This window comes from Cydia splendana, chromosome 16 (assembly GCF_910591565.1).
Source record: "Cydia splendana chromosome 16, ilCydSple1.2, whole genome shotgun sequence".
Lineage (NCBI taxonomy): Eukaryota > Metazoa > Arthropoda > Insecta > Lepidoptera > Tortricidae > Cydia > Cydia splendana.
In genome coordinates, this window is record NC_085975.1 from 9,285,269 (window position 1) to 9,313,072 (window position 27,804).

Genomic DNA, 27,804 nt, shown 5'->3' on the forward strand with positions numbered 1-27,804 from the left:
GACAACAAAAAGTGATTTCAGCCTTTTGAAAAGTCGTCTTGTAGGGTGTTAACAAGGGTTTAAAAAGAGTTTTCAAATGTGATACTTGGAACTTCTAGGCCAATTCGAGTATTGGTATCGGAAACAGATCGAATAACTAAAACTCGAATTGCCCTATTCGTAAAAAAGGCATTATTTTGTAGGTTGGTAATACATACAAGGAAAATAATTTCAGCGTTCTGGAAAAAATCTTCGTTTAAGCGTGTTGGAAACCTCTCGGTGTTTTTTTCAGGAACAAATATAATTATGTTTCATTGAGGGACTTCCTTCGTAGAAAGGCGTTGTGACAGACAGAATACCTACATGAGTTTTAAATTTAATTCAGCAGATGAGCGCTCAGAAAATTTAACTAGGTAATACAATTCTTTGGGGAAATTAACCAAAATAAATATTTTATATATTTTCTTGTACACGTGTAGGAGATTAGAAATGACTGCTTTATTAATCCATATTATAAAAAAAGTAATTCGTGTGGCATGGCTGCCTACTCCTTTTGCGTAGGTAGAGTAGGATGAACATTATTATAATAGGTATCTTGATTAGCGACATGTTTGGAATTAAGGTCGATATTTTACAAATAATAATTTGTTAGTTTTTGTGTGCCAACGTATTTCTAAAATAAAACTAAATAGGCAATATACTGGCGTAGGTAAATAACGTGAATTAACTATACCTAGGTATGTAGGTAAAGTAGGTACCTACTTAGACAGAATTTATTCATTTAAATATTATTGCACAGTATATGCAAGTACTTACAGATATTTGGTAATATGTTGATCAATTCTAGAAATACTTAAGTCATAAAAAAGGCAAATTATATACGACTAGTCTACAATTCCGATCCGTACCTATTTGTATTCATAAAATGTAAGACGGAGGATGAACGATAGATTGAGCGATGCAATATTGTTGCACGCATCTCAGGAAACATTAGGTATAAATAAATTCAATTCTAAAATGCCAATACATTCAGGAACCTCGAGTAAATCTCACTACCAATTCTTAACCATATCACAAAGTTTCTTTTACTTACGTTACAAGAATAGGCACAATTAAGTTGCTAGGGGGTAATGGACTATTTTGAGATATGGCACAACTAGGTACCTACAGAATTATTAATAGGTAGGTACTTGGTGATTTTGTATAAGTACGCATCGCTCGCGTTATAGACTTGGGCTTCAAGCTCCGGACTCGACTAGGTATATCGTAAGCCATTTATAATTGTCTTGATTGCCGGATGGCGCGAGTCGCGATCTCGCGATTAAAGTCGTGAAATTGTGCCAAAAAAAACAGTAATTTTTCTCTAACATGCGTGGAAATATCGTCATTACATTCGTAATGGTAGGCGTTTTGGTGATTGTATTAGTTCAGTTGATGAGACCGGAAGTTTACTTAATTGCAGGTATTGTGCTCTAACTACTAAACATTACCACCCTGTTTCATCAGACAGTAAACTTCTTTTGTACTCGAAACATTTTACCAGCAAGAAAAATGTTGTGAGTTAAGAATGGGGCTACACGTTTTTATAATACGTTACGTGTTTGTTACAGGTTTTACCACTACCCCCCCCCCCCCCCCCCCCCTCTTTTAACAGTTTCTACATAATTTGTCCGTTACTTACCTATCTATTTTTTAAGGTATCCTTTGGTCTTACTCTGAAAACTATTTTTGTTTCAGGGATTTTACGGAAAAACTCCTCGTGAAAAAATGTTTTAAAACAAAAGCAGAATTCTTAAAGTAATGTTTCTTGAATGTATATCTAATTCAATACAATTAGAGAGATGGCAGTGGACGTGGAAGCATCCCCGAATTTAACACAAACGCTCTCTAGCCTCCTTCAGGAAATGTTTATAGCGACCGACGATGCAGACAATAATCGGTCAACCGTCGATCTGTCCCAGTTTCTTTCCGCTCTGAGAGTACAAACCCGGAATACCACACACGAACATCTTGATTTTGGAGCAATAGTTAAGTTGGTAGATGGGTTGAGGAACAAGCTGAACCTGACAAAATCTTCAGAAATTTCCTGCAATTACTGTTCCGGCGGCTTCCGCGATGTCGTACTGGCGTATAATGGCTGGCATGGATACTTTAGCCTGCTTGTAAGTAATTTTGAATATTAAGAATTATCTATTCACCGGCTGATTCGTAAGAGTTAGCATTTATTTATTTGTAATTTTCACAAACACCAATGCAACGCATGATTTTATTATAAGTACACGTACCTTCGGTAGCTTCACGTTCTCATAAAAAATAATAATTCAAGTATCTAACAACCAATAATCATTTAATAATTCCCGATCTACGTCATAAGGGAACAACAAATCTCTTAATTAGGTTATTTACAACATACCTACTTCTTTTATCGTGTTTTTTAGTTAAAGCCACGATACAACTATCCTATGTTAATGTTGCGAATAACCTATTAAGTAAACGGAAAGTTCCGCTTGGTTTCACCTTGGCGCAAATAGGTAATCATTAAGAGGACAGATTTTATATGCAATAGTAATAAACAAAATGTATTACCTACTTCCGGTAGGTAGGTTCCGAGGTAGAGGTAGGGAAGTGGTTCATCCCTAAGGGGTTGTGCACAAATCACGCGAGGTGTTTTCGGCTACTTTTTAACCCCTCCCTTCCCCCTTGGTGATATTTCGTGAGGTTTTTGGCAACCCGCCCTCCCCCACATAACCTCGCGTGAATTTTTATATCCGACCGGTCAAGGCCACGCGCTCCAAAATTTCGTAAAATAGATTCACTATTTTCAAGTGCGGAGTAAGAATTTATGTTTAACGAAACTGAGAAAAAGTATCTTCTCATGTGGAATGTATTTTTTCCTAGTCTCGTTAACTGTAGAAAAATACACGTGAGGTCTCCTTATACCTCCCCTCCCCCAACGTCGGGATTTTTTCGTGACCCCCAACCCCCCTATCGAACCTCGCGTGATTTGTGCACAAGCCCTAAGTGTAAATTTCATTCGATAGCGTGACGAGCGTTCGCGTTTGCGTAATGTCTATTTTTGTATGAGATTTTGAACAGCGCGCCAAGCGGGAAGTTTTGGAAATTCAAAATCCCATACAAAATGACACTTAAGAGCCAACGGGAGTGGTCATTTCTCCATACAAACGTACTCCTCGTTTTCCTCCGTAGTTTTTGAAGCTAGAGCAATGATTTTTTCAACACAGATGAATATTGTCAATATCTGTGTCGGACCGTTTTGCTTTTTGCCAAAATGGCCTAATTGACTATGCCGCAATGAGAGACGTGGCATTCAAAACTGATATCAATTAGCCAAAAAAGCAAAACGGTCCGACACAGATAATTTCATAATCATTTAGATTTCCAAATTTGGTTAGGATTGGTTAAGTTTTGGAGGAGGAAACAGAGGAGTACGAAACCTCGATTTTTGAGATTTTTACGCAGGATTTTTCGCCTTGTCTTTATCGCACTACTTTTAGGTGCCACTTCCGTTAGCGAGACGGGTATATTTACCTAAAATATTTAAAACTCAGCTCCTGTTTCGTCTTAACGCAAACGCGTACGTCACGTCACGCTATCGAAAGAAATTTACACTAGGAGTACTGAGCTATTTTATCGCGTTTTCAATATGTATAATTGTATATCTACGGTTTATTCTTTTATCTCTAATTTATAAATGTATTATTAAAAAACAAAACAATAAAAATATAACACTCGAATATACAAGTAAGTAAGTAGTATAGTAAAGTACATAATAAATTCGGATAACACCCTCAATTTAATAAGTAACAGTTTTGTAAGAAAATTATACTGATTAAAGAATTCATACATTAGTCACCCAAGGTATGTTATAAATTCTTCCTAAAATATAGAATTACATGAGTCATAATTGCCTGAGTTTTCAAAGTAAGGATAACAAAACTCTCCAGAACGGAACGACAAACACACCCGGGTTGGGTTTCGGACACTTGGTGTCATGTTGCGGGACAATTTACTAATTGACGACTAATTCATGTTGACCGTCATGGCTCGATTGTGAACGCCCACGCCTGTGCCAATAGATAATCCTGTATTGAACGATCAAAAAGGATTACTTTATATATTATTTTGTAAGAGAAAGCCGAAGGCTTTGTAGGTTTAATAGCAATCTTAATGAATTAGCACATTGGTTTTGAAATAACAAAATTGGATTGGTAAATCAGGGTAACCACGAGACAGGCTTTGCTTAGTGTGGAGACTACCGTTAATCTTAGGCTTTAACATTTAGATTTTAAAACTTTACTGTAAAATAATATCATGTGCTTGTAACGTAAACTGGAAATAAATATATTATGTAACTTTCCATGGCTCTGGGTCCTTATGCACATGGAGCATAAGGACTCTTTAGGCAAGGAACGCCACATATTTTTATTTTAAATTTATAACGTATACATTTAGAATAATTAGATCCAATTGTGATTTCATAATTTTTAACCTAATCCAAGTCGCAAATACGAATTTTAAATACACGGATATGGACAAAGTAGCTAATTAATGCTGCTAGCTAAATAATGAGTAGGTAATAGCTAATAGACTTTAATTAATCTTAAAATTTTCTGCTCATTTCCTGTTTAACCCTTTGACCATTATTTTTTTGTAGCAATGAATCGAGAACTTTAACGATACGCACAGGGGCCCGATTTTTGAATTTCGACCGCTCGGTTTCGTGTATTTCGTTCAATAATATCTCCACTACTAGGCATTTAAATTCTACCAATAGAATTGAAAACGAATGGTCAATACCACTCGATTCCCAACTTCTATTGCTCGTATTTCAAAAATTAGCATTTTGCCGTTTTCCACCGATTTTCGAGTGACGAAATCGAGCGATCGGAATTCAAAAACAGACCCCCAGCATGATTTTTTTTTTTATGATTTTTGAGAAAGAGAAATAGGTATATATATTATTTCGGGGTTTCTGAATTATAAGACGGCAATATGTTTGCCGCTATCAGCCAAGGGCAGTAAGTGACAAGACCGTCATGTCAGTTTGCCGGGGGAACTACGGGTGGTATGAAGTATCTAAAATGAATAAATTAAAAACCAATAGAATGATAAGAAATAATTAAAACCTTTATTTTACTTAAAAAGATTTGTTCATTCTATTTATAATATTTTTAATTAGGGCGAGCGAAGCGAGCCCTATCACTATTCGACAAACTATGCATTCTTGTGGTACACTTTACGGAAAAACTACTGCACTGTTAGGTTTGAGATTTAACATAGTAATTTAAATTTATGTCTAGATGTGTTATCAAACATAAAAATCTATATATACAGGGTTACTTTTTTACCGGTACAATAAATTTTACCACATCATTGGTATCGATAATAGATCACAACGCACAAATAAAAAAAATTTTTTTTTTTATTTCGCATTAATTAATTTATCCTTCACCAATTTAGTAACTTCTGGTTGCACTAATTACAAGGTGTCAACGGTATGAGGTAAAAGGGGCGGGGCGGGGCGAGCGGCCGGCGGCGCACGATTTGACAACTGTTGGAGACTAAGAACGCAACCTCATTAGATAGGTTTTATTTTTCTGTTCTTAGTGACATGTGTTGTCACGTCACTTCTTGATTTCCTTCAAAAATACGTTTGTGTTATTTGTTCCCGTTTTATTTAACTCTCACTTATCTTACAAATAACCATCAACAACAAAGCATCCGGGAAACTGCGAATGCAAAGTGCAACCCTTTGACCGATAAGACAGACTAGTCCGTAATAAATAATAAGTGCGTTTGACGAAATTAAACGTGAAAATTACTTGGAAAGAATCGAAGCAAACGTACAAAAACGGGCACGGCTTTGTTTACAAAACCACGGACAGCATTTTGAACATTTACTTAAGTATGTGAATTAGTACGAGAAATGGACTCCATTAATTAGGTATGTAGGGTAGATTTCAATCATTGTATTCCAATTTTTTAAATACGCCTCAATGAAAAATGTTGCAGACTTACTTCGTAATTTTATCAGATTTCGAGACCTTTTGTCATACTTCACACAAAGCAACATCTTCATTTTGACGGTCCTAAGCCCATGCAAGTATGAAGGAAGAATTGGGATCAAGTAGTATTTTTTTATGTCAATACGCCGCCGCCGCTCGCTAAATCGCGCGCGATGACGTAAACAAACAGTTGCCAGTTCGTGCGTTTGCTAATTGATGCGTAAGGCATCCACATTTTCTAGTACTTTAGCGGATAAGTTCGGGCATTAGTATTTTTGTTTTTTTGTTCCCAAATAGTAGTAACAAAGAATGCTGGTATTTTTTATTATTGGCAACAATTACGTATGTTGATTTATTGTACTGGTAAAAAAGTAACCCTGTATAAACGTGAAAGACCTGACTGACTGACTTAAATCTACGCACAGCCCAAACCGCTGGGACTAGAAAGTCCAAATTTGGCAACTAGATTCCTTATAAGGTCTAGGGGTCCACTAAGAAAGGACTCTTCAAAATTCATCCCCTAAAGGAGTGAAATGGGGGTCCAAAGTTTGTATGGGGAAACAAGATTAGTTAGACTATTTTATTCCAAATTTCACAAGAGTATTCCTAAAGATAAATGAGTAAACACCTGTTTCAGGTTTTTTGAAAATTGAACCCCTAAGAGGGGGAAAAGTCACCAATAGGGTTGATATCTCAAAATATCAGTATGGGTATCGTTTTCATAGTATTTTGAGACGCTAATAACAAAAATGGCATCTAAATTAAAATTAACGTAGCCGAATTAAGTGAACAATCATCCCCCTGGTGGGGGTGCAATGGGGTTGAAATTTCAAAATATCAATATGGGTATCATTTCCATGGTTTTGTGGGACGCTATTTACAAAAATGGGATCAAAATTAAAATATAACGTAGCCGACGTGAACTATGGCCCCTGGTGGGGAATGCTAATTACGAAGATATATAAATGCAAGTGTCCTGACTAGAGATGCAACGGATAGTTGTTTGGCCGGATACCGGAAACCGGATATTCGGCCTGATCATCGGCCGGTATTTCCGGTATCCGGCCGCCGAATATTCGGCCGGCGAAATTATACCTACATTTCGGTTTTTCAGGTGCGCATTGTGCAGGCTTTGATCTGTTTCGTAGTGAAAGTTCGCGTGAACTCAGTTCTAGGTTCGAAAATGAGTGCGCGTGCAATAGTGGAATGTTTAAAATGTTTTAAAATAATAAACGAGTACGATTATGACCGTCACTGTTTCTTAAATCCAATTTGTTGACTCCAAAATTAAGCAAAATTACTATCCGGTATCCGGCCGGATAGTAGGAGACTATCCGGTATCCGGCCGCATAGTAAAAAGAGGGCCGGATAGGCAGGATACCGGATAGTAACCGGATATCCGGTGCATCTCTAGTCCTGACTGACTGATTCATCAACGCAGAGCCGAAACTACAAAAGATAGAAAGTTGAAATTTGCACACTAGATTACATTTATAAAGTGTGTGTGTGTAGTGTGTGTAGAGATAAGAAGCAATTTTGAGAAATTCAACCCCTAAGGGGGTTAAAAAGCGGATGAAAGTTTGTATGGGGTTCAAGTTTTATTTTAAGCTAGGAATTTAAAACTTCGTAAAAAGATATATTACTAAAATACAAGAAAACTAATTTCAGCGTTTTAGAAAATTCATTCCCTAATGTGGTGAAAAAGGGGTTGAAAGTTTGTATGGATATCAAAAAAAATTTCGAACGCGGGAGTCGCGGGACTTGAATCTTTGTATTTGGGGATATTATTAAAAGACAGGAAAAATGATTTCAGCGTTTTGTAAAATTCATCCCCTAACAGGGTTAAAAAGCGGTTGAAAATTTGAATCCATTACAAATGCTTTGAAACTTCTTAGAAAGGCATAATAGCTGATTACAAAAAAAAAAACGATTGCAACGTTTTTGGAAATTCAACCCCTAAGGGAGTTAAAAAGAGGATGAATGTTCGTCTTGGGGTGCAAATTTAATGTTAAGCTAGGAACTTGAAACTTTGCAAAAAGGTATTAAATTAAAATGCAAGAAAAATAATTTCAGCGTTTTTGAAAATTCATCCTCTGAGGTGGTGAAAAAGGGGTTGAAAGTTTGTATGGATATCAAATTTTTATTCGAACGCGGGACTTGAATCTTTGTATTTGGGGATATTATTAAAAGATAGGAATAATGATTTCAGCGTTTTGTAAAATTCATCCCCTAACAGGGTTAAAAAGTGGTTGAAAGTTTGAATCCATTACAAATGCTTTGAAACTTCTTAGAAAGGCGTAATAGTTGATTACAAAAAAAAAGTAATTGCAACGTTTTTGGAAATTCTGCCCCTAAGGGTGTTAAAAGAGGGATGAAAGTTCGTCTTGGGGTGCAAAATTTATTTTAAGCTAGGAACTTGAAATTTTGCAAAAAGGTATTAAATTAAATTACAAGAAAACTAATTTCAGCGTTTTTGAAAATTTATTCCCTAATGTGGTGCAAAAGGAGTTGAAAGTTTGTATAAATATCAAACATTTTTTTTTTCAAGCTTTCAAGCTAGGAACTTCAAACTTGGTAAAAGGGCATTAACATTATATTAAAAATTTGTATTATAAAGTTTGCATCGATGAAAATTATAGGTACTCAAGATGTAAAATGTTCAAGATAAGAGTCCACGCGGACGAAGTCGCGGGCAACAGCTAATATCATTATATAAACCTAAAAAAATAAAATAAAGTAATAACACTTTGTATTACTACTAGCGCCATCTGTTGGCAAAATAATGAATTAACATTCGTGCTAATGTTAATTATTTAATTCTCTAACAGATGGCGTTAGTAGTAAATAAATAAATAAATAAATATTGGACATTCTTATACAAATTGACTAAGCCCCACAGTAATCTCAAGAAGGCTTGTGTTGTGGGTACTCAGACGACGATAGGTACCTATGTGGTGTTTTCAATTTCAATAAAGTCGATGGCGCTTCCGCTATTAACAACGATTAAAATTTTGGATTCAGACCCACTCACCTCGCTTCGCTTGGTTTGATTCCCAATTTAGCAATTAAGTTTCTGTGAATACCTAGGTACCTACTAGTACAATCAATCTTGCTGTATATTGATTGCGGAGGTCAATTTACTTCTAATGTTTTGTGTTAAAGTTTTGTGACGCTGATGAACTGATCAGTCATTTTGTGTTAGCAAACTTAAACCGGGTATTTTCAGTTCGAGAAACAGTTTTGGTGCCATTCATTTATTACGTAAGACGATTTTGGGGTGGAGTCGGGTCGAACATAATTATCTTATTTTTTCTTATAAGGGGGAGCGATTTTTTTAAATTTCTATTAAATTATGACGAGCTCAAGTACCTTTGTACAGGTTCAAATAAGTTGTACTGCTCCCCCAAGTGCTCATCATGACGAGTCGGATGTCCAAAACAGCGTGTGTCTATGAAGGTCTATAGGCACACGCTGTTTTGGACATCCGACTCGTCATGATGAGCACTTGGGAGAGCAGTACCCAATATAGAGCTGATGCTGAACCCCAGCAGTACCTAGTGGAACTCAGGTTTGTTGCAACATAGACACGCTGTTTTAGTCATCCGACTCGTCTTGATGAGCACTTACGAGAGTAGTACCCAAGATAAAGCTGATGCTGAACCCTGGCTGTACCTATTGGAACTCAGGTTTGGTGCAACATAGGCACACACTGTTTTGGTCATTCGACTCGTCTTGATGAGTACTTAGGAAAGTAGTATCCAAGATAGAGCTGGTGCTGAATCTTGGCTGTACCTAGTGGAACTCAGGTTTGATGCAACATAGACTCACCCTGTTTTGGACATCCGACTCGTCATGATGAGCACTTGGGAGAGCAGTACCCAAGATAGAGCTGATGCTGAACTCTGGCAGTACCTAGTGGAACTCAGGTTTGTTGCAACATAGACACACGCTGTTTTAGTCATCCGACTCGTCTTGATGAACACTTAGGAGAATAGTACCCAAGATAAAGCTGATGCTGAACCCTGGCTGTACCTATTGGAACTCAGGTTTGGTGCCACATAGGCACACGCTGTTTTGGTCATCCGACTCGTCATGATGAGCACTTGGGAGAGCAGTACCCAAGATAGAGTTGATGCTGAACCCCGGCAGTACCTAGTGGAACTCAGGTTTGTTGCAACATAGACACACGCTGTTTTAGTCATCCGACTCGTCTTGATGAGCACTTAGGAGAATAGTACCCAAGATAAAGCTGATGCTGAACCCTGGCTGTACCTATTGGAACTCAGGTTTGGTGCCGCATAGGCACACGCTGTTTTGGTCATCCGACTTGTCATGATGAGCACTTGGGAGAGCAGTACCCAAGATAGAGCTGATGCTGAATCCTGGCAGTACCTAGTGGAACTCAGGTTTGTTGCAACATAGACACACGCTGTTTTAGTCATCCGACTAGTCTTGATGAGCACTTAGGAGATTAGTACCCAAGAAGAGCTAATACTGAACCCTGGCTGTACCTACTGGAACTCAGGTTTGGTGCAACATAGGCACACGCTGTTTTGGTCATCTGACACGTCTTAATGAGCACTTAGAAGAGCAATACCCAAGATAGAGCAGTACGCAAAAATAAATTCAAGGACATTGGCTCGCTGACCCAACATTATGTAGGAAAGAAAGTTGGCTTCCTTATAAAAAGTACTGGGCGACTATGTAGGATGTAATAAGCGCTTATGAAATTGTATATTACCGGACAGCAACCGGAGTCCGGTTAGTATATTTCTTTCTTGCTCTCACTTATAGCTGCATTCTTAACTGACTTATTACGTACCCACTCGATCGAACATGGAATAAGCATCGGATTGGATCAAAGTCGCGGTCTGGTACGTTTAGGTAGAAAAACTCCGCGAGCCCTTACAAAGTTCTGCTTTTTGCTAGTATATACTATTATATGTAGGTATTGTATATTATTTCCAAGTATAGGTAGGTATTGTAATCCCAGCAAAACTGTGGATAGGTTGCTAGCATGTAATAATTTGAAGTATTGAATTAAGCTATTGCTCCATATATAAAACAAGAACAATAGTAGCCTAACCTACCCTTTCCTTTAATAAACACCAGACACTTAACGGATAGTGGCAAATATATTGCCGTCTTCATTTTTTTTAATTCTCAAATAACAGATTTTTTTTCTTTAAACTTTATATCGCCAAACTTGTCTCTGAAACTAGAGAATTGTGACTATCGGATAAATCCAGCAAAGAAAATTTTATTTACAAACATGTTTGTTCAAATGTAGCCAATAGTTAAAAATCTAAGTTCAGGCCTAAGAATCATCATTTAACAAGGGATGGAATAATGTTTATCAGCTCTCCGTTTTTTCGTAGATTGGTACGAGTATATTCTCTTATGCGAACCAAAATTTATGTTAACTAACAACACGTTCATTGAGAAAAAAAATAAAATATCTGAGTGGTATGACGGCAAATATCTTGCCGTTATCCACTAAAGGGTTACTTCGACCCAATGTTAGAGGTAAAAATTCGCATCCATCATTTAGAAGTTGTTTGGTTTCATCAAGTTAGCTTTAGCAAGCATTCACCTCGGACATTCATTAATAATGGTTAAATATATTAGAAAAGGCTTTTATATAAAGAGGGAAGTTGTTACAGCTCAGTGTAAATAAATGTGGATGAAAATTTAAGCTCTTGTTCAGTATTTGAAAGCGTTGGAGAAAATAAAATGACTTATGAGTCTTATGACCCGAGAGCAAACTTAGTTTTTTATAAGCGCTGACTTTGAGTTCCGAGTTCACGCGTAAGAATTTACAAGTCTATTTTAGGATTCTAATCTTAAGCATTGCGAGGGGGTCTTAAAAGGCAAGGGGTGTAAATAACTTTGGTCTGTGAATATCTTAAGGGGCCCGCAGGTTACCAGTTCTCCGGACGATATCAGCCTGTCAGTTAATCGCAAAAGGTGATAGTTCCAAACAACTGACAAACTGATACCTATCGTCCGGCGAACTTGTAATCTGTGGGCCCCTTTAGGTTATGTTGCACAGTCGGCACAGACTTCCACTTTTGCATCGACAACATTTAGAAGGCAAAAATACAACAATAAACGAGTAAATAAATCACTTCTACATTTGATATACCCGACTCGTAGTCATCAACTCATTTTAATAGAATATATTAGGTTGACTCGGTCAACGGTCAACGGTCAACGGTCTCGGACTCGGTTGATCGGTGATCACGTGGTGCTACCGTGGTGCTTTCCATACAAAATCACGCGCCAGAAGCTCCGGCTCGGTCTAGCCCGAGTCAACCTTAATCCTTTACCTTTGCAGGTATGTGTCTTTGGTAGCCTGGCGAACGCCCTGAACGTGGCGGTGCTGACGCGGCGCGACCTGGCCGCGGCGCCCATCAACCGGCTGCTCAAGTGGCTGGCCGTGGCCGACGTGTTCGTCATGCTGGAGTACGTGCCCTTCGCCGTCTACAGGTATCTGGTGAGTGCCCTAGTTCATACCATTCCTTCCCAACGGTTGAATTTCAAGCTGATAGTCATGACTGTCAATGTCAAGTGGCTCAAGATTCGTCGATTACAGGTACATATTACAGGTGCCTTGTGGGTGCCCTTTGTTCATGCCCCTACTAACTGTCGATTTTCAAGTTAACGACACATTTTCAAATTGTTAACAAACGGGCAACAAGTGATCCTATAAATAAGGTTTCCGTTGTTTTCTTTTTTTATATACTCGTGGCGCTGTGAGCGTATGGCTTTGCCATTTTGATTCGATTTCAAAAACTGAATGTACAAAATCTCTTCCTCCTCGCGTTGTCCCGGCATTTTGCCACAGCTCATGGGAGCCTGGGGTCCGCTTGACAACTAATCCCAAGAATTGGCATAGGCACTAGTTTTTACGAAAGCGACTGCCATCTGACCTGCCAACCCAGAGGGTAAACTAGGCCTTATTGGGATTAGTCCGGTTTCCTCACGATGTTTTCCTTCACCGAAAAGCGACTGGTAAATATCAAATGATATTTCGTACATAAGTTCCGAAAACCTCATTGGTACGAGCCGGGGTTTGAACCCGCGACCTCCAGATTGCAAGTCGCACGCTCTAACCGCTAGGCCACCAGCGCTTCACTGAATGTACAAAATAAATCTACTTAATTATTGAACCTGCTCACAAAATATCACCAAAATCAAATGAGAATTGCTAAATACGAAAGCAATTTCGCCCAAGCTAAAACGTAGATCTTTGCTAACGGTCGGTCAATTTCAATTGACCCAAAAATGTAACAGTCCTCCTAAAGTTCACAGCTGTCGCATCCGTAGATAAATACCTATGTACAATACTGTCACTTAGCACAGATGCCTGTCAACTTTTCTTGGAATCTGCGCTGAAACGCCTTTGTTCACGAGTAATTTGTTTTCCTCAGGTCCTTGTTTATTATATATCATATTTACTGTCTAGCGTTGTAATGGAACAACTGAAAAAGAAAAACCGGCCTCCGGAACAATTAGATGATATGTTTCCATACAGTCTGAATTATTATGATATCTTTGTGTTATAACAATGAATATAAAACCTACCAAACTAAAGAGGGATTTAACAAGTACCTATCTGATTCCTGGTCTGTCTTAGGTTACATTTAACGGAAACTTTCATTATTAAAGGCTTATCTTATCACTCTGTAATCGGCGAATGGGCTCGTTACCTGATAGGCACTATGTTAAGATTAAACTTAATTGGAAATTATAACATGTCTATATTATGTTTACCAGGTTTTACCGGGGCAACGGGAAATGCCGTACAAGTGGGCGGCGTACCTTCTGTTCCACATGCATTTCGCACAAATCTTCCACACGGCTTCCATATGCCTCACGCTGTCCCTCGCTATGTGGAGATATGTCGCTATCAAGTACGTAATCTTATACTCCATTTCCATTAATCTATATGTGAGTTCAATAAGAGATAGAAATTGGAACATTCGTGATTTATTACCTAACATTAAACAGGCAATTAATTGAATGGTTACCGAATAATAACATCGGTAGCGCGGTAAAATTGATTTATGACGTGTTAAGGTAACGCAAATAAAAGTGCTCAAATCGTTGTCATCCATTATATCTGTCGTAGGCCGATCGTAAGATCAGGCAGATCGGAATGTTCCTGTGTAATGTTTTGACGATAGTCACATTAAACCAATACATAGGTAGGATAGGTTCGTTAGGTTGCTTCAGATGCCCGAAGGGCAAACTGCCCAGAAATAGGAGCCCCGCGTAGCGGGGCTCCGTCGACTCAGGGAACGAATCAAAGATTTTCACGTTTCACGATATGCCTAGGAATTTCACGATATGCCTGATCTTACGATCGGCCGCCGACATATCTATTACAGCCTATTACCGTAGAGTACTCCCACTACATACATTTAACTTTTTGCTCTGCAGGTATTCGGATATGAGTCACATTTTATGCACAGAGAAGCGATGCAGCACAGCCATACTAAGCAGTTTTATTTTACCGCCTATACTCTGTATTCCGACCTATATGGTAAGAGCAAATGCCAACCCAATTTTCATAATGCTTTTTGGTACGCAAAATTTAACAATCCGTTGAAATGAAACATACGACCGGCTTAAATGTATTACGACGTGTGAAGTAAAAACATTTACATTTCTCATGCTCTGAAAGAGGGTAATTGTTGTTCTAAAAGGTGTGCAGAAAATGATACGTTTCTGCACTAGAGCATTTTACATTCCAAATACGACTATATTAATTTTTTGCGATAAACAATTGAAATTTGGATTTAAATGGAATACAATTTGTCAATTAACATTCTGATATTTATCTCCCCATTACATAACCCATATAACCATTCCAGTCGCAGAATCACAAAGTGGTAACTAAATGTCAGATGTGTCGTAACAGAGTCCACACAATGTGTCTAGAATGGGTGTGTAATGCTTAATATAATTATAAAAAAACTATCATACATTTGTTATAACGCCACTTGATATATTATTATATGTTATAATGTAATTTTTACTATACGTTTCCTTTATTATATTGTGATTTCATCTAAACTGTCATTGATATAATGCCTAAAGTAATATAATTTTCAAATAATATATAGACATATTTTATAATGACATTTGTTATATTATATTTTTGTATAACGTAATACTTCATACAATTTTATCAAGTATAATTACATATGTTGTATAAAATTTTTTGTCATATTTCATTTACTGATAACGTAAATTTTACATACTTTTTATAACTAGTACGCAGACCTACTGCTTTTGCTAGCTATTTTATTCTAGGGAGGCCGCAGTTCTAACCTAACCTAACCAATTTTTTCACGGTTTTCGTTCTGCGGGGGCCGCAGTTCAAACCTAACCTAAACCACTTTTTTTCCTAGAGTATTTTATTCTACGGAGGGTCAAAGTTCTAACCTAACCTAACCCTCCTTTTGTTAGGTAGTTATTCGTTTATGCGGAGTCACAGTTCCAACCTAACCTAACCCATTTATGTCATGCAACTATTATGCCACATAAATAATTATGTGATGTCACTTGTTATAACAAATAATATGTTTTAGAGTATGTAATAATTATGGCAATGTTTATTAGACGAAGTGTAAATATACCTTATGACCATTATACCAATAATAACATTATGAAAACCGTTAATTAGGTATTACGGCAGTATGCCGTTTATTACGTTATTCAAAATAACGATATATCAAACTATAATATATGAAAAGTAATTATAACAAATGTAATGCACCCGTCTAGAATTGTTTCGAAACAAAGTGTCGTCGCCGTGTCTACACTTTTCCGTAACAAGGTGTCGACACATTTGTGTGCACTTTGCGTGCGGTTTGCGACTAAATCTGACAGCAAATTTGTGACAGCAAATGTCAATATAAAATACCTCTTGAAAACCAAGGTTTGTCAAACTACTATTAGTGTCTCGTGTGCTCGTAATTCTAGTAAGTCATCATGGGCAATGCAAATGATAATAATCGACCGAAACCATATAAACACCCAACACCCGTCAACCTTTTACAAAAAAGTTTTTAAAGAAATGCAATAAGCTACTTAGGTCAGGCAACGAATGCTCCAAAAGTTGTAGAGGGAAATGCTCGGAACACAATTTTTGACTCCGTAACTCGGTTTGACAAGTTAGGAGGTGAACATATCAAAAGTCCCCGGCCGTAGCCCTTGAGCAGGGGGGAGAGAGGGGGCTTTGAAGGTCCCATTTTCCGGTTTTTCGATTATATCTCGGAAACTATGCATCTCAGCGACATGGCCACTTATACAAAATGAAAGTTAATTTAATTTGTTACAAGTTTATTCCGTCAATTTTTTCGATATGTTGAATAGTTTTTGAGATATCCGCTCTTGAAAGTTTATTTAGGGCTCTCAATTTTATCTTGATATATCTATATCAGTGAAGGTGCTAGGCCGTGTTTGGTATCGTTTTCGTATAAATCTGGGGTGCTGAATCCATTTAAGGTATCACATTGACACCATTCCATAAAATAAAAAAAAATATTTTTAGTGTTCCGTACCTCAAAAGGAAAAAACGGAACCCTTATAGAATCACTCGTGCGTCTGTATGTATGTCCGTCTGAATACACAAAATAGTTCTTTACCTATAGATGACAGGAAAACCTATTAGAAATGTGCAGTCAAGCGCGAGTCGGACTTAATGTACGGAACCCTTAATACGCGAGTCCGACTCGCACTTGGCCGGTTTTTTTGAAACTCCTCTTGACGCTTAACCGCTGAACCGATTTCGTTGAAATTTGGTATAGAAATAGTTTGCGTCCCGGAACAGGACATAGGATAGATCTTATAACCAAAATCATCTTTTGAAGGTGTGAAAAGTGGCGTGGAAATTTGTACGGGAAATCAATAACCGCTGAACCGATTTATATGAAATTTGGGATGGTCTACATCTTTAATTTAGTTAAAAATGATGAAAAAACATGACTTCAAACCTAAACTTAAACAGTATTAACTTCAAGAAGTCAATTCTGAATTCCCCCCTACACCTCATTTCACACCTTTAAAGGATGATTTTTGAGATAACTTATTATATCCTGTCTCGGGACTCAAAATATATGTGTACCAAATTTAAATTAAAACTGTTCATCAGTTTAAGCGTGAAGAGGAGTTTAAAAGAAAGTATTTTAATAAGTTTATATGTTTTTACTTCGGAATGGTGTCAATGTGATACCTTAACTAAATTTGGTACCTACTGCGAATTTATACTAAAACGATACCAATCATGGCCTCGTAGCTTTACTGTTGTAGAAGTCAAAATAAAATTGAGAGCCCTAAATTCTTATTACTTGGCCAAACTTGTGTAGAAGGAAAAGGTAAAATAAAAGTCTTCGGCAGGAATATAAGACACAAATATATTTTTTTTTTGCGTTACTATTTCATTCATCAAATATAAACATACCTTGATTATACTATTCTAGTGAGATCCTCATAGATAAACAAAAACATTTACTTAAAAAATTACAAGGTCGAAATGTCACGGAACTTGTGAGAGTAATTAATATGTGAAAAATAAAAACTTTTATGACAAAAAAAAATCTGGACACAATTTAAGAATCACCCAATTGCGTCGAGGAATCATCTGTATTTTTGCTTGTTTCATTACCTCCTCGCTTCTTTTTTGTCCTTTGTATTCTGTAGCAATTTGTTAGATCTGAAAATAAAGATAACTTGCGTCGTCACGGATGTCGATTTATAGGTTTTAGGGAGTGCAGAATTCGAAAACGATGATCATTTTATAATCCAAGATGGCGGATACGTATTTTGTCATAAAAGTGAAATCCAAAATAGTCATCATTTTCGAAATCTGCGCCCCCTAAAACCTATAAAACGATATCCATGACGACTTTTATGACATAGTGCATGGCCGCCATCTTGGAATCCAAAATGGTCATCATTTTCGAAATCTGCGCCCCCTAAAACCTATAAAACGACACCCATGACGACTTTTATGACATAGTGCATGGCCGCCATTTTGGATTTCAAAATGGTCATCATTTTCTAAATCGGGGCCCCCTAAAACCTATAAAACGACACCCATTACGACTTTTATGGCATAGTGCATGGCCGCCATTTTGGATTCCAAAATGGTCATCATTTTCAAAATTGGGGCCCCCTAAAACGTATAAAACGACATCCATGACGACTTTTATGACACAGTGCATGGCCGCCATTTCGGATTCCAAAATGGTCATTATTTTCGAAATCGGCACTCCCTAAAACCTATATATCGACACCCATCTCGACTTTTATGACAAAGTGTTTAGCTACCATCTGCATGCAAGACATTTCTATTATTTTTACGTACAAAAATGGCCCCCTGTCAACTTTCAATCGAGATTTAATCGATAATTTATTCGATTAATATTCAGATTAATTCAATTTCAATCTATGTTAGGTCGACTAAACTAATCGCGATTAAAATTTGAGAATTAACTTTTTTTATTCCATTAATTAGTCGAATAAACAGTTAATCGATTAATGCCCATCTCTGACCACGGCATTTTTACACTTTGAGAATATCTGAAAACAAATCAACACAAGGAGCCATTTTGCAAATCCAGTAACTTTGTTATTACTTTTGACAGCGCGTGTCATGTGTCAACACAGAGTCGACACAAAGTCGAAACATTGCAACTACTTTGTGACTGCAATATTTCTCAGCCTTAAACCATATTTATACATCATAATTAACAAGTTTCGTAGTATGTAAAGCGTTATTTCTGTTATTTAAGTATAGTATACGCATCGAAGTACTAAAAATGCTTCAAATAATATAGTTATGAACACAGGCACTGAGAAGTAAACAATTTCATTTCCGGCTAAACTAAAACAATGTGATGGCGCGTTGATTATATTACACTTAGTTTATCAAATCACTCGAGCATTTTAATTCCCCATAATAATTTAAGTCCTATTGTAATATAAATGCAAACAATATATAATTACGTCTTGTAATCCGTTTTAGAGATGGCGTATTAATGTCACTTATTTTTATTTAAGTATTTTTCCATCTGACAGTTTCTTTTTGACAGGAACAAAATGAACGAATGAACGAATGATTTTGGCATAAAGTAGTCGCAAACCCGAAACAATGTGTGCACACGGCGACCACACTTTATGTCACTTTGTGTCATGTGTCGACCCTTCCCCATTTCTGGTAACTGTGTCGACACGGCGACGACTCTGCGACTGGAATTGTGACCGAAACAGACGGTGTCGACACAAGATGTGTCAACACCGCGTCGTAACGGCGACTGGAAATGGTTGTATGGGAAATTACGGTACTTTTGCCTAAATTGTTAGTTAAAAGTACCCTCAAATTGTTAATTAAAAGTACTGCTATAAAAATGTCTTCTATCTCATGTTTTAAAAAAACACATGCATTTTACTTTCCTCGTAGGTATTCGAAATGAAAAGTAGAGTGTTTAACTCGGGTGAAAGGCATAATTTCATCCCTTGGTTGACAATCTACTATTTAAAGTAAGAACATAGAACAATAACTAAGCTTATTTATTTTTCTATGGTAGAAGAACATTTATAATTATACTTGACTAAAAATCTTATTTATGAAATTATCTTGTAGGTGTTTGACATCCATACGGCTGTTGTACTGGAGCCGACGGGTCCCATGATTCTATACCACGTTGACGCTGATCAAGAAGGAAAACTTTATCAGATCAACTTTTGGGTGCACGCAGTGGTCATTAAATTGCTACCTTGTTGCATCTTGACAGTGATCAGTCTGTGGTTGATACGTGAAGTGTACAGAGCGAACCAGCACCAAAAAAAAGTCAGAGTCTATTCCGCATGTCCGACTAATAGTAAGATGATGAAGAGGCAGTACAAAGCAGATAAGCGGACGGATAGGACGACCAAGATGCTGGTAGCGGTCTTGTTGCTGTTCCTGGTAACAGAAGTTCCGCAGGGTATTTTGGGGTTGCTGAGCGGTGTGCTGGGCCGCTGCTTCTTCAAGCGCTGCTACGATCTCTTCGGGGAGCTGATGGACGCGCTGGCGCTGCTGAACGGCGCCATCAACTTCGTGCTGTACTGTTCGATGTCGCGCCAGTTCCGCATGACGTTCGGCCAGCTCATGTGGCGCGCACATCTGCATCGCTGGCCTCCACCAACCGCGTCGCACTCCGATGGCCAGACAACGTAAGTTTCAAATTTTTAATAACCTACTAAATCATAAAGATAATCCTCCTCCTGCATAATAAAGATATTTCACAGAAAACTGTTTCGTTCTGTTTCATTTATTTTAAATTGATATTCAAGGTCGTGATGTTGATATAAAAATGGGTTTTCAATTACGAGAAAAAATATATATGTCGGAGACCGATGGTCCTAATGGCGGGTGGGCGCATGGGCGTAGTATCTCGATGTATTGACTTCACAGCTAAATTAGTATGCTACCACTGCTACCAGTGCATAAAATAAACATTCGGACTCGTTAACCATACTAGCGCCTACTATAATTCAGTACTAAATGATAAAAATAAATAATTGCTATTTTTATTTCAAGGGATTGATTTGAAAATAAAAATATCACATAAAACCGTGTTCAAATCTTTATTCAAGTCAGACTAGGCCGGTCCAACCCTACACCTCTGACCTGAGAAGATTTAGCCCTATATGGGACCGGCAACAAACTCAACGGGACATATCTTTTCAAAACAACACATCCTTTCTTTATTTCACAAAAGTAAGCTTCTAATGAAACATAAGAAATTAAAATAACACTTGAAATAAAACACTTAGCTAAATGGTTAAAGAACGTTGGATTCTATAAGCTTTCAGAATAATCCTTCAGGTATAAGCCTTCAGGAACGTGGCGAGTTAGGCACGAGGTATGGCTAACGATAACGTCCAATCTCTAGCGCGGTCCGATCTAGAAGAACTACCAGCGGCGGAGCCTCTCTGCTCCCGCCTCAAAGTCAAGTTGGCAAACCTGCTCGACCAGTCTACCCACATAACGACAAAAATGCCACCTCGTGCCGAACTTCACGCAAGTTAAAACACTTGACGTTCCAAAGCCTTCTACCTGTCATTTTAGCTCAACAACACGCCAATAGATGGCGTTACTCTCTACGTTAGGAATTTCGTTACAACCAAGTAATAACAAGAAACATTGCTAATCGATTTTATACAGGCGTCTAAAATTATGAACTGTAACGCTGCAATACGTCCTTCTGGAGTCACGCTCCGACATATATATATTTCAACGTGATTATTCACCACGATACAAGATAAACTTACCTAACAATGAAATTCTATTAGAATCAAGTCAGTAGCTCTAACTGTTGTAATAATAAATGCAACTGTCGTGGGTGCTAAAACGAAGGACCGAACCTTAGCCCCATTAAATCAAAGAGACCTCTTTGGACTATAACCATAGTTATAATACATATATATATATCTATATATATATATATATAAAAGGTGAAAAATGGCGCCGGCTTTATCTACATCTTATAGCGACCATGTGTGTCGGCGGTAAACTGCTCACTCATAATTTTTAATAATGGTTCGCATGTGCTTCTAATAATTACACAATACTTGAAATATTCTCTTAAATGTGCTAAAAAAATCCTTAACACCTCATAAGTACAAATGTGAAATGCATAAAGGTTTGGCTTGAACTATTATGCACAGTATATACACTATGTAAGCCTTTAAATATTTACCCTATTTCATAAAACTTACGAACTCTGTAAATGGTTTTCTGTCTAACAAACACTGTCACAAAATGACAGAGAAGAGCAATCGATTATCAACGTCTTGTTAGGTTTGATATATATGTACGGTTATGAACGACGCCAGTGTTTGCTGAGCATTATTTAAATTACCTATTTAAGTATACTATTCATGTAGATCGCAAAATTCGCAAACAAAACAAAACACATTTATCTCCAAGTATCACTTTAAACTAAGCGGGCTTGAATAGGTATATTTAACTTTCCAGACTAACGAATTGCGAAATATTATTGATTACGTTCAGGTTTCCTCAGTTTTACTAATAGTTAGTAGGTAATAATAATCAAAGTTGATAACTGGGTGAATTGCAGAAAAAATGTAGGTATCTATTGGGTTTCGTAACTAAACTGAGAATAAACGAAATTGATAATTGCTGTAACGGCGTGTGTGGCGTATATTTTACACCTAAGCTCAGTTTCGTTACGTAACGAAAAATAACGAAACTGAGAAGAATGTATGAGAATTCATACCCTAAAAAATTATTTATCGTCAAACGTGTCATATGTTGTTTTAAAACCTTGTAATTTTGTAGGAAGCAGAGTAAAAACAATCGCTTATGAATAGAGCTGTGTACGATAATCAAACTATTTGCCTGGGAAACTCGCCGTTACTCACCCTGAGATTTTTAAACCTTAACACCACACATCCATCCATGAGCCATTTCGTTGAAAAAATATAATGGGTGTCGCTGTGTTTAACGATTTGAGAGTTGTGCCACTGTGTTGTCAGAGTAATTAGAAGTAATTCTACTATAGTACATCGTAGGAGAGGACGGAAAACCGCTAAAAGATGGACGAGTGCGTTTGAGTTCAAATAATACGAGTCCATCTTAAGCGTTTCCGGCCGAGGCATTACATAGTGCTTTTCACGACTACTGCGAGGAAATAAGAAAACATTTGTATAACTATAAGTACTAGCCCGCGATTTCTCTGGTAGCAAATTTCTAGTCACTGTCTGTGCTGTCTTTTGAATTTCGGTAGGCGTCAGCGCTAAGAATATCATTTTCTTCACTAGAAGAACTCATTTTTATAGCGAGAGTAGATACGTGTTTCTTGTATTTTTAGTGAAACATAATTTACACTATCCAATTCAGTAAGTATTTTCAGATCCCGCCTTTCTGTTATTTGCTTCAAACCGACTCTAAACTTAGAAGCGTTTTTGCTAAAAAAAAACACAAACAGAAAAGTAAAAAACGCCTTAAGCGTGAACTGAATGGATTATTGTTAAAAAAAAAGAACTGAATGGTTTTGACATTTCTTTTTTTTAAACAAGAAATTGTTCCTATAAATAACCTAATTTTATTTTTGAAGGAAAAAGTTGCGCCAAAAAGAACTTTTATTGATTTTTATGTTTTAAATAATACTCATTGCTGTAGCGAACCGTCACCAATGACAGATGATGATAACAATGAAACATTGTGGTAGTGGTGGTTCAGGTGCTACAGCTAATATTGCCTACTTTCCAGCTTGGTTTTAGACCATCTATTGCCACATTTCCGAAGAGTGGCGTGAAAAATAATATTTTAAACAATCTTTGGGATTAATCCTCCGTAACTAAACCCGAGTAACGAAAGTTGTATAAGTTGGGACAGTATGTATTCATACTAAAATGACATATTATTCCTAATAAAAGTAAATATATTCTTAGTGAACATACAGAAGAACTTATAAGGACTTAATTATCTACAATTAAACTTTTAAGAAACTAATATGAATCGTAACAAACGTCCTCAATAGAACTAGGCCATTGGGACATGATTATACTGTTGTGAAGTTACTGCATGCATCATAGAAAAACATCTAAAAATTAAAGCAAAGCTATAATTGTTATAAGATGGATTTTATCTGAATCAAAATAATTACTTTTATTAAATTAACATAACTCCGATGTGTCTTTATTATTCTCAAAATATATTTTTAAATCCTCCGTGTTTTCACGGGACACTAAATACGCTAAAAGTTACATACTTACATATTGTCTGCAATTCACCCAACTAGTAAACAAGCTTAAATATTGTTAGATTATTAATAACACATCTTTTGTTAGTAAGTTGTTGTTGTAGGTTGGTTGTTGAGGAACCCCTTTAAACTACAAAATGAGAAAGTTGAATAATTATTAAGTGTGATGCCTGTTCGCGTGTATGTTGTGAGTACTTTCTTAATTGGTTGCTTTAATTATTTCAGAGCCAAAACTTCGGTTCCGTGAGGGAAGATCGTACAAGAGAAACGAGCAAGCATTTTGCAACAATTTCTGTAAATATTTCATTAGTCTTTATATAACTAGTCATTTACTATAATTATTCGTCTAAGTATACCATATGAATTGTGTAGCTGAAGTGCAAATGAAATAACTATTTTTTATTGACAAATTGTTAAACAGATACCTAGATAAATGGGTAATTCTCAGAAATAGTTAATATCGATTCAAAAGCTATCTGTTTACTTTTTTGATAATAACCGTGGCATGGTCTGGTGGTTACATTATTGCAGCGGTCGGCAACCTTTTAGCAGCCAAGGGCCACATAGTAATTAACGAAGTTGACGCGGGCCGTACTTTGTTAATATGAGTGACTTTATCGGGAAATGAATTAGATATTCACTAGATATGAAATAGTAAAGTCGTTTGACAATATTACTCGTACATACAAAATAGCCAGGGGGGCCTGCGGGTCGCCTGTTGCCGACCGCTGCATTATTGGATCCTGGATCAGAATCTATTCTCGGTACGAATATTAAAGTAGATTTATTTTTGACAGATCTCAATATTCTTAAAATTTACTATAAGTATTAAGAGATTATATTCTTGAGAGTGGCAACTAAGCAGACCTAAAATATTAATTTTAAATTCTATTGTTTGCTTTCTTTTAAAACCTTTTTATGCACCTACGTTATTAAATAGGTAAATTATATATAATTTACCTATTTAATAAACAGGGTAAGTATTTTATTCAGGGTGTTCAATTATATTGAACTTAATTTATAATTATGAACCGTTATTATGATCATTGACAAGTTAATTCTGAGTAAAAATATATTCACAAAAAGCTTTGTTTATTATTTGAAATCTAAATGAATCAATTTTAACAAGGTTTAATGATTACCAGGATTTATTTTGATTGAAATGAGAGTTGGTGTAAGCGTAGTAGGCCGAATGGTCGATGAGGCAGTTTAGGAGCCACTTGATTTCTATAATTCATACAGGGCGCATATAATAAAAATTTGGATAGGCTACAGATTAAAATAATTATAAGGATAATATTTTCCTTGTCTTTGAAATTTATTGTTTGTGTCGGTTTTGGTAGACGATCTAATTGTTGTAAGAAATACTAAGTAAGCGGGTATTATACATACCTATATATTATTTCTGTGAACACGCCACATAAGAACAGGTGCGAATTTTCATTAGAAATTATAGTCTAAATAATTTTATGAGGAGTCTGTAATGGGTGGGTTTTATCCCTTAAAATATTACGAGTAAATCTAACGGTATTATTTACTTTTATTATTCTCAAGTTTTAATGAATAGGTACGGTATGAGACTATTTGTACATATTAGGTAGTAAAATCAAAATGTATTAGTTGTAATAATTGTTGTCTTTAATATAAATATAAGTATTCATATTTTTTGTATTCCTAAAATAAGTGTGAATGTATAAATGTTACAAATACTTCATAATTTATAAGAAGGAATGAGTAATGCTTGAAACAAAAAATATATATTTAAAAACCATAAACGGATATGAAAGGATTTATGTAATATATTTTTACAAATGTCCTGATTGCTGAACTGGTAACTAGTAGCAAAGACATATGTAACTCCGTATAATGGCCGGTTCACATTATTCCAGTAGCATTCCAGTCCAGCAATCCAATCCAGTGCTGTAATGCTACTGGAATAATGTGAACCGACACTGGAATGCACTGGAATGTACCCATTCCAGTGAGCATTCCAGTCCAGTGACTGGAGAGACCGTCAACTTTTCATTCCAGCTCACCCAATCCAGCGCGTATAATGAAAACGATAACATACTGGAATAATGTAAACGATATGCTCCAGTCCAGCACTGGACTGGATTAGCCCGCTGGATCACTGGACTGGAATAATGTGAACCGGGCATAGATGAATAAAGTCTAAGAAAAAAACGTGCCTCGGAAATCAAGAAAAAGTCATTCTCGGATAGATGGCGCACACACCTTTGGCCTATGGTCGGCTAGATGGCGTGACGACACCGTTTCATATTTAACAATTTTAACAAATAGGTATCAGTGAATGAACATGGGTCAAAATGATATAAAAATAATAAAATCATTTATCCATATATATAATTTTTTTCGATAGTTTCATTACGAACGATACGTTTTCTTTTTGAGTTTTAGTCGTGTGTCGATAGATGGCAGTAAATTTACTGTGACTACAAAATTTACTATGACAGGACCCCTCTATACTATCTATTCTCTTTGCTAGTAGATACTCAATGTTCTAAGCAAGTAAACAAAAATACATGTTCGATTCTAGCATTTTTGAAGTCAATTTTTACCCCCTTGCAACCTAAAGGGAGGTGTGATAATTCAGTTTATCAATTAGGACTCAAACCCGTGGTATTGTATATATGGTATACTAATCCTGTGGCCTGTGGGTGATAATTGCATAGATAGCCTTATCCGTATGATCGAGACAACGTAAATCACGAGCCAGCATTTTGACAATGATTTTACGTATAATGTCTGTTTCATCACTAGGTTTATAGCATAATGTTTCAATAAAAATAATTGAGCACCTTTACTACTGTTAAAATGTATTGTTATTGATGTACAATATAATATAATATATGTGTTGGTATTGTTTCTTTAACACATTCAGGGCCCGATTCGGATTTTGAAATAGACATCTATTAGACATCTTTTAGACATCACCAAGATACGATAACGATATGTTTAAGATCTAACCTGTCAAATTTGACATTTGCGCGATTCGGAAGATACTGTTGAACGATTTCCACAGGATATGACTTACAGGCCTATTCAGATTTCGAGATAATCATAAGATCTAGAGACGATTTAGAGATCAACTAGATTTACATTAGATATCGACTAGATGTGACTTAGATATCTAAGTCATAACTTGTCGCAATCGTTCAAGAGGACCTCCAGAATCGCGGAAACGTCAAATTTTAACATATCTATCTTACAAATATCTTTAAATTATCCATATCGTAACTTGTTGAAGTCTAGTAGAAATCTAATTCATTTTCCGAATCGAGCCGTTAGAGATCCAATTCACATCTAATAGATATCTTACTCTATCTAACGTAAAAGTGACATTGGTTGCCCGAATTGCGCTGCAAAAGAGAACTAGTTGATATCTAAACTATAACGTATCTAGAATGGATCTAGTACGTGTCGTCTCTTGTGAATATCTTGAAGTGTGAATACGGCAGTCAGTGCTCGATTCGAACTCTAAGATACGTCAATTAATAAATGTAGAAACGATATGGATTAGATGTGTCAGTGTCAAAAGTGACGTTTTTGCTTGAAGAAACGTCACATTTGACACTGACATATCTAATCCATATCGTTTCTAGCTCCATTAACTGACGTATCTTAAAGTTCGAATCGGGCCGTCAGTGTTTAGCGCGAGCTACGCGCTACGAGCGTAGCAGATAATACCCGTATAAGTAGCGAAGAGCACCTACGAACAGGGAACCCACCTAACGGGCTGTAGGCAGAGAATGTGTTAAATGATAGTCACTATATAGTCTTATAAATTATTTTTATTTTTATTTTTCAATGTTTTGTATAATTTTATTTTATTTGTTTGTACATGTAATATGGGTTTTTAAAGACCTGAAATAAATGTTTTTTTTTTATATAGTCAGTATAGTCACGTATATAAAACATTCACCTTTTCCTCTCATTCTAAATAAAAACTGTTTGCAATAAAATGTTGAGACAAACCATTAAACTGGAGTTGG

The 27,804-nt window shown here is 36.5% G+C and overlaps 1 protein-coding gene across 1 annotated transcript; it reads left to right on the plus strand.

The window, feature by feature from the left end:
* Positions 1 to 1,700: 1,700 nt before the first annotated feature.
* LOC134798229 (G-protein coupled receptor dmsr-1-like) lies at positions 1,701 to 24,405 on the plus strand. Its single transcript, XM_063770602.1, has 6 exons — positions 1,701 to 2,141; positions 12,343 to 12,501; positions 13,785 to 13,921; positions 14,451 to 14,553; positions 19,663 to 20,234; positions 24,017 to 24,405. The coding sequence occupies exons 1-6, from the start codon at positions 1,821 to 1,823 to the stop codon at positions 24,036 to 24,038; spliced, it is 1,314 nt and encodes a 437-aa protein (XP_063626672.1). The 5' UTR covers positions 1,701 to 1,820; the 3' UTR covers positions 24,039 to 24,405.
* Positions 24,406 to 27,804: the final 3,399 nt, after the last annotated feature.